Raw genomic sequence first — 11634 nt, forward strand, 5'->3', positions numbered from 1 at the left:
ATTTACTCGTGTCAATGTCGTTAATTTTTCACAAGGCTGTAACAAAATAAAACTTTTATTTTTCCTGCAGACTGGCTTTTTATTATGTCAAATCTTGGTTGGAGGTCCGGGTAGATTACAGGCTTAAATGATTACATTCAATTAAAAATGATTTTCTTGACCTTTAAAACAAATTAAAATCAGAATTAATACAAATCCATTTTCTATTTGTGTTTAATGCATAAACAGCTTGGAGCCAAAGGAACATTCAGCATATGCGTAGGCAGAAAACTCAAAGAGTGCCTTACCTTTTAAAAGGATTTCTGATCATACTTTTAAATGTCTGAAAAAAACAAAAACATGCATGAACACAGAAAGCTAAATGTCGAATTAATCAGCATCGGGTCAGCTCCAATCCACCTCAACCCAGTCCTCTTTGGCCCAATCGGGTAAAGGTGTGGAATATTCAAAATCCGGTCCTTTGTAGCGTAAAGCGTGGAGATACATGATGAGTTCTTTCTCTGTGGGATCTGGTCGTACTAGCTTACATTCACTGCACAGGTGGTCTCTAGTCTCTGGGGGAGTTTCGGAAGTTGCTTCTGTTTGATTTTCGTTTGATGTGTTGGGTAGAGATTGGAGCAAAGTATTGTTACTGGTTGGGTCTGTGCAGCCGCTGCTGGAGCTGCAACCTGTCAGCGCCTGTGTGTCAATCTGATGACTCTCTCCACTTTTGGTAGCTTCAGAGGTACCATCTAATGTCTCAGCTTTCTCAGGTGTCTTGTTTTTCTCTGCCTTTTGATCCGCCCCAATCCCATCATCTGGAATATCCAGCAGGTGAAGACTTTCCTGGGAGCGATGTTCCTCTACCAGGGCCTCCAGCAGCTCCTCATTACTCTTTCCAATCAGCCCCCCCTTCCCCCGGTGAGGACCCCAGGCGGAGGAACCATAGATGGGATCATTGAAGATGGGGAAGCCCAGGTATTGGAGGTGGACCCTGATCTGGTGTGTGCGGCCAGTTAGGGGTAAACAGCGGACCACGCTGGTTTTTCCATTAAAGCTCAGCCTTTGGAAGACGGTTCTGCACTCCTTTCCCTTTGGATCGACTCGGCAGAGGCCGATTTTAAAGGAAACGACCAGGATGGGCTCCTCGCAGATCAGCTCATCCTCTGGAAACTCGCCCTCTACTCTGCACACATACTCCTTTTCAAGCTGCACAAATGTAAAGGACATTTTGTTTTAATGCACTTCTGATGCATTACTGGAAATATATGCAAAGCTAAAATATAACAGAGAAATCTTACCAGTATTGTCAAAACCCACTGACATGTCCATGTTAAATGTGTCTCACTGAACGTACCTGTCTGTCTCTCACCAACTGGTCCAGCTTCTTTGATGTCTCCAGCGTCCGGGCAAACAGCAGCACTCCAGAGGTGAGCCTGTCCAGTCTGTGGACTGTGTGGAGCTCTGAGATGCCACGCTCTTTTCCCAGGATGAAGATCACCGTGTTGTGACGGAAACGGCCGCATGGGTGGACGGGGATGGAGGCGGGTTTGTCGACCACGAGCACTTCGCCATCATCCACCAGAACCTTCATGGGTCTCCCGACCACAGGGGGCTCATGGCGATGAACTGTGTTCTTCATGTAGTCATTATTCTGTGGATAGTCACAATGGTGGTTGCCACAATGTTAAAAAAAGAACCTTACCACCATCTGGAACCACATCATTCAGCATCTGTTGCACAAACAGTACATATTCAAAGAGAGAAAAGGTTTTAAAACTTCTGGATCTACTTGTCATGTGACAAAAGTATTCAGCCCTACAGACACATTTACAAGGCTAGGTATGTGTGCTCAGACATAACATCATGCTTTGCGTCACTGACCCGGAGCACCACGGACAGGTCCTCCACAGACGTGTCGTTCAGGCGGATGCGACCCTCTTTGGCAGCCCTCTGGTAGTACTCGATGGACTCGGCCCTGAACTCACTCTTGAACACTTCCAGCAGAGTTTTCCCAATCCACCGCCCTTTGCAGTACGTTTTGAATTCAAAGTGGTATGGATGCACTTTGCGCAGGCCGCCTTCAAAGTAGTAGGAGGTCTCGTCGAAATGCTCCTTGCTGAAGCTGACACCCGGGTTCCGCTTCTGCGGAGGGGGGATGTACCTCTCGCCCGGACGGAGCTTCTTCCCTCCGGCTCCTCTCCGCCTCTTGCCTCGGCCAGTCGCCTCACGTTCGTCCGGCTCCTCGCTTTTTCGTTTGCCACTTTCTGTCTCTGGCTCTTTCGTTGCGGACTTCTCCCCGCACGCCGGGATATTTACCTCCGCCGGCGGTGCGGTGTCGCTCGCTGCCTGCTCCATTGTCGAGCTCCTCTGTTGGCACCGCGGGGAATGAAAATGGCGATTCGGAGTCAAGTTAACGTTATAAAACGAAGTCAAGTGACGCAGTATTTTATTATTTACACACCGGTCATTAACGCCCGTTTGACCCGAGGAGAAGAAAGACAGCAAATTACATTTTCTCAAACCTAGAATCGACACATTCACGTGCATTACTTTCGCGCTAGAGGTCCTCCTCGCTTCACGCGCACAGTGATGACGTAAATATGTAGTCCGATCAGTCCAATGTGTAGTTCAACCCGTCAACTTTCTTCTTCCTTTTCTTTGTCCTTAATCGCCCCCTCAACAAGACACTATCGCCACCAGCTGTTCATAATGCGCATTTATTTTAGTTAGAAGATACGACTTCATTATATTTAAATAGTAGTAATGTAATATGAGGGCTGAACCCTTATTTGTTACAGATTTCGGAATGTGTAAGGAAGAGGTTGAGTAGCTGGAATTCTGTGGGAAAATAATTTAAAATGTTCATCATTAATAAATCATTAATGAACAATACGTTAAGAAAATAATAGATGTCTAAAATATAATAATGTACGGTAATATAGAGTGTAATACACAAATGTTCTCATCGCAACACCTTTTTGAACATAGAATTTACATTATTTTGTTACATATTAGGATTCATTTTATTTTAAGACTATCTGTTGAGAGTAAACATGATATTCTGTAAAACTGTAATGTTAGCCTTTTGTGTTATTTATAGCCTAAATACATTCCATGACATTTAAGTAATCCAACCAATAAAATATCAATTTTATGGGTTTTATTAACAAATCTCATAAGCATACACAATTCAATATTTGTGGTTTCAAAAGAAAATTAAGGGTCTCAATTAATACATTTTTAGCACAATGCCCCCACTGCTCTACAGTAACAATGTCAAACAGGACCCTAAACATACAGTATATGAAGTCAGTAAGGAGAAGTCTTTACCACAAAATATATATTACTTTGTTAATTTGTTGATTTAGTTACCTTGGCTTGTACTTGGCTTTTTCTTGATGCAAAGCATTCCCATAAGATTACAAAGTCACAATCTACTCATTTGAATTTCCCACAAGCATCCAAAAGAATACATACAGTAGCTCCGTAAGCTGTAATTGCACTTTTCTCATGGCTGAACTTAACTGATACCATTTACTGCTGTAAATCACTTAGATCTCAGACAGCCTCTCTTTGTGTGTTGACAACATCCTCACTGCTCTCTAACTGAATCGGAGGATTCGGGGACCTGGTAAGGTCATCAGTCCAGCGGTGGTCGCTCATTTAGTCGCTTACTGTTTTGATCACTCTTTGAAGCCAATCTGGTCCTGCAAGCCGAGATCCTCCTTGTACGTTGCTAGGCGACAACCCAGCGGGGCAGGTGGCTGTTAAGACCGGAGCTCAGTGAAACCTGAGGTGTGCTACGGGGCGCCGGAGATGCAGCACCAACGCCACCTCCTGCGGGGGCAACCACACTGCAGTCAGAGCTCACCTCTAGGGAGAGAAGGAAGGATAGCATGATCGATCAGGAACAAGCTACAGGATGGAGGTGGATGTGAAACATGAATCATAAAAACACTCCTGATTGATGTTTGTCATTACATAAAGTAGTTTTCGTTCATTGATTTCGGATGATAGCTTGTGTTTTGATGCAATACCCAGGCCACTGACGCCTTTTGTCAGTCAGGGGGACGTAAACCACTCCCATCAAAGCTTTCTTGAGAAAGGTCCCGTCGCTCTGCCGATCGTACTGTTCTAGCACCTGACTGCCACCGTCGGGGCCCACTGGGAGAACCAGCCGACCGCCAGGCTTCAGCTGCTCCAGGAGCTTTAACAAGGAGAGGACATGAGGTCATGCTCAAGAAGTGATTTCAGGATTTCCTGGTCATATAGAAAAAAACATTTAAATCCATGCGTGTCCTTACAGCCTTAGGAACAGTAGGCGCAGCTGCACCGACATGGATGGCATCAAACGGCGCTCCGTCTGGGTGGCCGAGCCTTCCATCTCCCACTGTGGACAGATGTAGGTTTGGCTTTTATGTTCTTCTGTCGCTGTCCCGCGCCAACATTTGAAAGATGCTTGGACAAGCACTCACCTACAAGCTTGATGCGTCCAGAGGTGAGAAGTTCCGGGTCATCAGCTTGCACATGCTTTATAGACATTTGAACCAGTTCATCGATGTGTTCAATGCCCACCACTCTCCCGCTGGGTCCCGTCTACAAACAACAAATATGCAGCTGATTGCTTATATACACTGTATTTTATGCCATCTGCTAGGAAACAAGCTTACCATCCGTGCAAAGCAGGCTGTGAGATACCCACTTCCTGAACCCACATCCAGCGCCGAAGCCCCTTCAGTGAGTTTGTCACTCAACAGCTCCAGAGCATGAGCATGCTGTCAAACCACCAAAGGAAAGCATTGAGCTCATGATGCGTTTGTCCATAAATTCATCTTGAGAACTCTCCTCACATCTCAAAGCAGTTAAGTGTAGTACTCACCATGTGTGGTGCACTGATGGTTGCCCTGTAGCCTGCGATAAAGAATTGTCATAACACAGTTAGAACACACAATTAATTCACTCATAACCGTCACCATATTAATACATATTGACTACCTATGGACTGAGGAGAATCTGCATAAGGGTAGTCTATGGAGTAGAGCCCTCTGTCTGTAGCCAGCATGGCCTCAAACACTCGGTCGCTGCGGATCACCCCGTGATCTGGAAGAGAAAACAGGAGGCTAAGCTCAACTGGGAAATGAGAAATGTGTGCTGGATGAATAATGTTAAAGTCTGTGTGCTGATCGGTTTGTGTTTCCCTTTTAATGTAAGTAAAATTGTGTGGGATTTTGGAATGTATTATCACAATATAGCGCACTCTTTCTTGTCTTAAACTTTGTATTACAGTTCAATAAATAAATGGAAGAACAAACGGCCCTCCATCAATGTTTTGATGTTTTTCTTTTATCTGCCCATTACATTATATTTAAGATCTCTATTTTCCATTTAAACAGTTTAAATTTCACTTTCCAATTTCAAACTGCCACACAACAGTAGAAATGTGTCACTTCAATAACCAGTGGCATTTTTCAGTTGCAATGCAATACAAAAATGCTTATATCTGCTTGGATTAGATTACATGTGTTAATAAATAGTGTATAAAAGCACCACCTGTCACACTTCAAATGTGTTTCCACTGTGGACCTTGAGGTTTTGAGACAAAGACCTTGCCATGTCAACGCTCAAGTCCGTGACATCAGTCCAATTACCCCTCAGCCTGCTGATGAGCTCCGGATGCGTTTTGCCGCTGGACATCCACGCCATAGTCCGGGACAGCAGCACACCCATCGGGACGGCCACTACTGCCAGGCGCAACGCTGCTCGCATCTCCTACACTGGATCTCCCTGCGGCGACATGACGGTCAGCGCTGCTCGCAAACCTGAGTACGTGACGCACACACAACTGGAACAGGGTCAGTGGTTAGTAATATTAGAGCTGCCAATCACTCCAAGGTGAACGGAGCATAATATTCATACACTAAAGTGAACATAACAGTTAGCCAGCGAGCTGAACCAGCCGCACGGTTTACCGCGATATTAACCCGTTGACGTTGCATTATAAACGTATAATATCACTCAGTTCGCAAATGCTTATGCAAGTTCTTCAAATAGTCAATACTCATGTTCAAAAAAATGATTAAACCGAGATTATCAACGCTTGTTCACCTCGGTAGTACGCCTCCGTTCCTGTCCAGCTGAGACAACTTCCGGATTCTTTCACAACCGTAACACGACGCCTGACCAATAAGAATCAAAAGAAGCCCCAGAGACCCAATCAGATTGCGGAACAGTATGACGGGCGCTTACAACGTCCAATCACGTGGCCCTAAATAAGGAAGTGGGTTGTCGCTCGTTTGAGATTTCGTGAATCATGGACACAGTTAGCTCGCGAGGCTAATCTTTAATCTTTAAATTCATACATCAGAGGAAATACCGGTTATTCTATTGAGCTCGTCACACAGGTAGGAGATATTTGTAGTGTAATTTGGTTACAAACCGTTTGAAAGACATTTCATCTGCACAACAAAATGCATAGCGATAGTCAATACAGTCGTTCGAGACGCCAATTGAGCAAAGTCTGTTGATGGACATTAGAGCTCAGTTTTTGATTGCGCTTAGTATTTGGAAATCTGCGTAGTTTGCCTGTTATCTAAATGTCTCACGAACATGCCTGTGTTAATGTTGCTGACAGGACCAGGCGGTAAACAAGACTGGACTAACGTTAGCTAGCGTCTGTTAGTCAGTCGACCAGGATGATTGACGACTTCGAGAGCCAGGAGGCTGTCCGATCCAGCGGGGAGTTGTGGACTGAGATCTGCTCCAGTCTGCCGGAGGTGCAAGCTGAAGCGACCCAAGAGACCACGACGGAGTTCAGAGACTCATTTCAGCCAGAAGCACAAGACGAAGTGCAGGTCAACGGAGATGCAAATGGGACACTGACCAGTTCTTCTAGCGCAACATGGGAACCCATGGAGGATTCCCAGATCTACATAGCCAGTTTAGGTATAAGCATCCTTCCTGTCTGTTCCTGCCCCTTCCATCATGACTGCAGGCATCACGTCACATTTAGCTCAGGTTGTCCTCCTCAACCAAGTTCTATTGGAGATTGTAGGAATCCTAAGGCTTCAAAAGTTAATTAACTGAGGAAACAATCCATAGATTAATCAAACAATCCTAAATCTCTAGACTAATTGATGGACTGTGTGTGAGGAGAGAGGAAGCGATGGCAAAATAGACAAACATTGGCACAGACTTCTTTTATAAATGCCACAATTTTTGATTTATGATGTAAAATAAAATATTTTTTTGTTTATATTTTGGTGCAGAGAACCGCCTGAAGAAAATAAAGGGCCAATCAAGCGATGTGACGTCCAGGGACATGTTGCGCTCCTTGTCTCAAGCTAAGAAAGAATGTTGGGATCGATTCCTGCACGACGCACAGACCTCGGAGCTCTTCCAAGGCGGTGACATGGATGAGAGGTAGGACGGGAGGGATGGGTAATGCTGGTCCACACCTGTACTTCTGCCAGGGCACAGACATTAGTTAAAGGGTTGTCCTGCCAGCAGAATGCCACTACCATCGTATTTAATATGCCAGAAATGGTATGTCCCAATACGTAGTATGGCAAATGCAATATACCAGAAATACCAGGATGTTCTACTACATGTGGTCGCATTTTGTAGTATGCCTAGTAGCAAGAGGGTCAAAGTTAAAGGTGTCACATTGTGAAGAAGTAGTATGTCCTAATTGAATGTATGCTGCATTCAACAATATGTACTTTCTGTCTAAGGGCAGCTGCAGCACATACTAAAAGTAAAAAAAAAATTAAGAAAAAGTATGTGATTTGGAATGCAGCCTCAATTTACTTTCTGTTCTGCCAAAAATAATCCCATTTCAACCTAAGTACCACATCCTACTGACATTTTATATTCTAACTGTCAATGTTGCAGGAATACCTCCATCTGCTTTTCCTGTTGTATTCTCGAAATGTACTAGAGTTTGTGTATTTTTTTTTTCTTCTCCACAACAGAATTACTTACCGTTTGTGTACCTCCCTTCCCTAGTGCTCTCGAACACTTCAAGAGGTGGTTGATTCCCGAGAAGGTGGCCATCAGCACAGAAGAGCTGGAGTATCTCCTGAGGCCGTCTCAGAATAACGAAGCAGCGGAAGCAAACGGAACACAGAACGAGGAGGACACGGAGGGAGAGACACAAAACCCTGAGGAAGATGATGCTCACTGCCCGGAGAAATAAGTGTATTAAAATAGTAACACTGAGCGAAGACCTAATTGGACGTGCCCCCTTTTAACCCCTGCTCATTTTGAGCTGCGTTTTGTCATAGCGCTGTTTTGGACAAAGCTTTTGTTAACAGTGGTCAAAGAAGCAATCACAGTCTGCCATCATCCTCTGTATCCCCAGCAACTGAATGTTAAGTACTTATTCAGTCCTTGTTATTCACCCCTTGAAGAATTAGCATCTAGTCTGCGTAGTGACTCCCATTAAAGCTGTTATAAGAATGGCTCTCAACTTTGAATACATATGCAAAGAAGGGTAATGATGAAGGACCATGTTGTGAATGAGGCATCTTATGTTTTGAAAAATTGTGACTTCCAGAATACTGTGCGATATATTCCTGAAAATATTGTAACATATTGTGTAACATCTTGATTTTTGCCAATGTTGATTTTTTTTAAATGAACCCATGTTTCAATAAAAAGTAGAATTGATTCTGTCCATTTGTCTTATTTTCTGGTAATTATACAGAAAAAACAATAGAGGTATTATAATCTCTTTAAGGTAGTTTGCAATACAAAGTAAAAGACAGACAGACACACACACACACACACACACACACTTTGTTCTCCAATGTGAAGCTGAGGTCCTTGAAATAAAAAAGAACTCCTTTGATTATCCTTTTGTATTTTCCAGGAATTAAAATTTGGTCCCATCCTCAATTAAAATGTAATTTCTGTGGAAAGGAATCCACCTGTGGGGTCCACTGAGAAAAAGCAGGGTTCTAACAATGTAACCCTAAACATCATCCCTGGATAAATATAATTTAAAAGGGTATGATATGATCTACTAACACAATCATTACAAAATGACATTTCATCTCTGTATCTATTCATTTATATTCATAGAGGTTGCATTTTAAATTGGTTTAGAAAGAAGTTGGAACTTTGAATGACAATCTGAGCACTTGACACCAGCTGCACCAGCAGCAGCTATGGTTCAAGCTGCCTTTCACTGAAGCCCCAGTATGTGTTCACACCATCAACACCTCTAAGCTCACCTCACCATTGGCAATCTCTACAGGACCTGAATACAGGCAATGCAGGCTGGCAGCAACAGCTCAGGGTTTATTGGAAAGGTGAACATACATACCCTTACTGGCATGTCCAAACAGAAGAAGTATTGAGTCCACTGGGCAGCGGGAAATGCAGGTGGGTACAGATGGAGTTCAGGAAATAATAGAGTCTCAAAAGCAATGACACAAAGCAGCACTGACAGCCAGGCAACTTGCTGGGGGAAAAGGAGTGATTAAATATCTGCAGGGCCGATGAGGGGAAGTGGCGAGCAGGTATGAAGGTCAGGTGACTGCAGAAGAGGAAAAGTCAGAGGGCATCTGGTGAAGGATTCATTTCCCCAGCTGAGTGACTATGCCAAGGAAGCTACGCAGTTTGCCGACTTTGGACGGTTCTCTCAAAAACAGAACAGCCCTGGCATCCCGGATCAGGTTTCACTTCACTCCACTATTATTTCCTCGTGCTCATCCTGTGACATGCCCCATACAAGCACATCAGCAATGTGGCACACTGTACCTGGAAGCCCCTCCAGGACCAGAGACATCCGGTGCTGGAAATGTTCAGGTGCGGACGCTATTCCAAATGGTAGCCTATTAAAATAAAAGCATCCAAATGGCATAATGAAAGTGGTGTATTTGGCTGATTCCTCCACCAGTGGCACCTGCCAGAAGCCCATATTTGCATAGAGTTGGCTAAAACCCCTAATATCTGCTCCACTGGGGGTAGAATTACTTTCTTCCTACACACCTCATTTCATTTAGTTAAGTCCACTCAGATTCCTACCATATTGATCTTCTTGGGCACTGACCATGAATCCACAGACCACATCTGTGACACACAGTCTTGGCTGGACACTGCCTTAATACCTTCCCCTGGTAACCCTGTGGTTAATGTTGCAGTGCTGTGAACTGTGGGTAATTTCCTCAGGCAACGTCTGCATCGATGCTGACTTACGCTGGGTTGAGCTTTTGATGCTGAAGCTGCAAGTGCCCACATGTTGCTTTGCCCCGCTCATCCTGGTACTTGGGAATGGCTTTTAAAAACTTCTGACACCATGTTATGATGGTGGAGGAAGAAGTACATGGTTACATGGCATGCATGCAGTTCTTGGACTGTACTGAACTCTGTCCTATCCCACATGTATCTCTCATAACTCACATGCATAAGTCATATGAACCATTAGCGTCAAATGTCAAGAAAACCAGTTTACACTGTTTACATCGGGGAGTCGAGGAGTTGGCTTTCAGCTGTGCATCCAATAACCTAAAAAAAGCTCAACAGACCCCAGAGGCAGGTGGATGCGTGACGATCCACTAATACACGTGAAAAGGATGGACACACAGGAGGTTGCTCTAAAACAGATAATGCCTCCATACTTCTGAGAACCATTTGGCTCTGTTAAAATCCATGTCAAATACAAGATGATTGCTACGCTTATAGTTCATGAACGTTTTGTGCTGAAAATGTCATCACAATTCGTACATACAGTTAAGCAAATACATAAATATTGTCCATGTCTTCCAGTTCATGTTCATTATCTTCACAATCAGCCCCAATGTTCCCTTCAAGTAGTCTTATGTTAATGTTTTTTGTCCCGGTTAACACTAGGCAGATACTTGATGAATCACACAGTCACATTGGTTCTTTTTTTTTCGGTATCTGCCACTGAGACTAACAATTTCTAAATCAGTTGTATTATTATACATAGTTAAGGTGTGTACTGCTGGAGAGAGATCGTGGCTTGTCCCTTAATTGTTCAATTTAATTTCTGTTCCCTATGTTGGTTTCTGGGTGTGTTTTTACTAAGAAAGTGGCCTCAGCTCTTCTACTACTGGGCAAATATAACATAACATGAATGACGATATATGAGGAATAATATCATAAAATATGTCAGGATCAATATAAATTGATTATAGTAAACCAAAGAGACGTTGGTCCCAATAGGAAAATTATAATGATTCCATCGCATTAAAAATATCCATCAATAAAGCCAGGCTGGATCATTATATATTCATTATTTATAACCAGAGTGGCACTATAGTTCCCAAGAGGAATATCTTAGGAGATTTTAATGATTGTTCAACGGAGGTAATGACATACAGCCATCTCACTGGAGGTGACTCATTCACATGAACATGTTTGCTGTGTGTGAATGAGAGAGAGAGAGAGAGAGAGAGAGAGAGAGAGAGAGAGAGAGAGAGAGAGAGAGAGAGAGAGAGAGAGAGAGAGAGAGAGAGAGAGAGAGAGAGAGAGAGAGAGGGTGGGCTGCAGTGAGGAGGTAAGGCAGCACAACAGTTGGACACACAGCGAACAAAGGACACAAACAGATTCTGGACTGTCTAAGTCATTAAAAAATGTCTGACTGGCATCTCTCAGAGGTACTTTTTTCTTTTAAAACCTACCTTT

The 11634-nt window shown here is 43.7% G+C and overlaps 3 protein-coding genes across 6 annotated transcripts; 1 reads left to right on the forward strand and 2 right to left on the reverse strand.

The window, feature by feature from the left end:
* Positions 1–195: 195 nt before the first annotated feature.
* rpusd2 (RNA pseudouridine synthase domain containing 2) lies at positions 196–2347 on the reverse strand. Its single transcript, XM_084014196.1, has 3 exons — positions 1864–2347; positions 1337–1633; positions 196–1188 (listed from the first exon to the last, which is right to left on the reverse strand). The coding sequence occupies exons 1-3, from the start codon at positions 2335–2337 to the stop codon at positions 385–387; spliced, it is 1575 nt and encodes a 524-aa protein (XP_083870322.1). The 5' UTR covers positions 2338–2347; the 3' UTR covers positions 196–384.
* Positions 2348–3127: 780 nt separating this feature from the next.
* Positions 3128–6166, reverse strand: pcmtl (l-isoaspartyl protein carboxyl methyltransferase, like). 4 transcript variants are annotated; one of them, XM_084014199.1, is made up of 9 exons: positions 6088–6166; positions 5631–5766; positions 4978–5082; positions 4862–4893; positions 4653–4757; positions 4458–4578; positions 4287–4372; positions 4020–4189; positions 3128–3819 (listed from the first exon to the last, which is right to left on the reverse strand). In XM_084014199.1, exons 2-9 carry the CDS (start codon positions 5746–5748, stop codon positions 3783–3785), a joined length of 774 nt encoding a protein of 257 aa, XP_083870325.1. In that variant the 5' UTR covers positions 5749–5766; positions 6088–6166; the 3' UTR covers positions 3128–3782. The 4 variants fall into 4 exon arrangements, with proteins under 4 accessions (XP_083870325.1, XP_083870323.1, XP_083870326.1 ...); XM_084014197.1 differs by having other exon boundaries at positions 5631–5824; positions 6088–6161; XM_084014200.1 differs by having other exon boundaries at positions 3128–3855; positions 5631–5824; positions 6088–6159.
* Positions 6167–6254: 88 nt separating this feature from the next.
* Positions 6255–8649, forward strand: ccdc32 (coiled-coil domain containing 32). The gene is made up of 4 exons (XM_084014201.1): positions 6255–6383; positions 6614–6924; positions 7248–7401; positions 7987–8649. Exons 2-4 carry the CDS (start codon positions 6675–6677, stop codon positions 8174–8176), a joined length of 594 nt encoding a protein of 197 aa, XP_083870327.1. The 5' UTR covers positions 6255–6383; positions 6614–6674; the 3' UTR covers positions 8177–8649.
* Positions 8650–11634: the final 2985 nt, after the last annotated feature.

The sequence above is a fragment of the Eutrigla gurnardus genome (assembly GCF_963514095.1).
Source record: "Eutrigla gurnardus genome assembly, chromosome: 7".
Classification (NCBI taxonomy): Eukaryota; Metazoa; Chordata; class Actinopteri; order Perciformes; family Triglidae; genus Eutrigla; species Eutrigla gurnardus.

Bases quoted from the DNA above. Each gene is read 5' to 3' on its own strand.
- rpusd2 (XM_084014196.1), bottom strand. From the start codon at position 2,337: ATGGAGCAGGCAGCGAGCGACACCGCACCGCCGGCGGAGGTAAATATC. The intron at 1,634-1,863 runs GTCAGTGACGCA...GACTATCCACAG, and splicing joins ACCTGTCCGTGGTGCTCCGG to AATAATGACTACATGAAGAA. The intron at 1,189-1,336 runs GTACGTTCAGTG...ACATTTGTGCAG, and splicing joins AGTTGGTGAGAGACAGACAG to CTTGAAAAGGAGTATGTGTG.
- pcmtl (XM_084014199.1), bottom strand. From the start codon at position 5,748: ATGCGAGCAGCGTTGCGCCTGGCAGTAGTGGCCGTCCCGATGGGTGTG. The intron at 5,083-5,630 runs GTAATTGGACTG...TTTCTCTTCCAG, and splicing joins GCTCATCAGCAGGCTGAGGG to ATCACGGGGTGATCCGCAGC. The intron at 4,579-4,652 runs GTAAGCTTGTTT...TGTTGTTTGTAG, and splicing joins CAGCCTGCTTTGCACGGATG to ACGGGACCCAGCGGGAGAGT.
- ccdc32 (XM_084014201.1), top strand. From the start codon at position 6,675: ATGATTGACGACTTCGAGAGCCAGGAGGCTGTCCGATCCAGCGGGGAG. The intron at 6,925-7,247 runs GTATAAGCATCC...ATTTTGGTGCAG, and splicing joins GATCTACATAGCCAGTTTAG to AGAACCGCCTGAAGAAAATA. The intron at 7,402-7,986 runs GTAGGACGGGAG...TCCCTTCCCTAG, and splicing joins GGCGGTGACATGGATGAGAG to TGCTCTCGAACACTTCAAGA.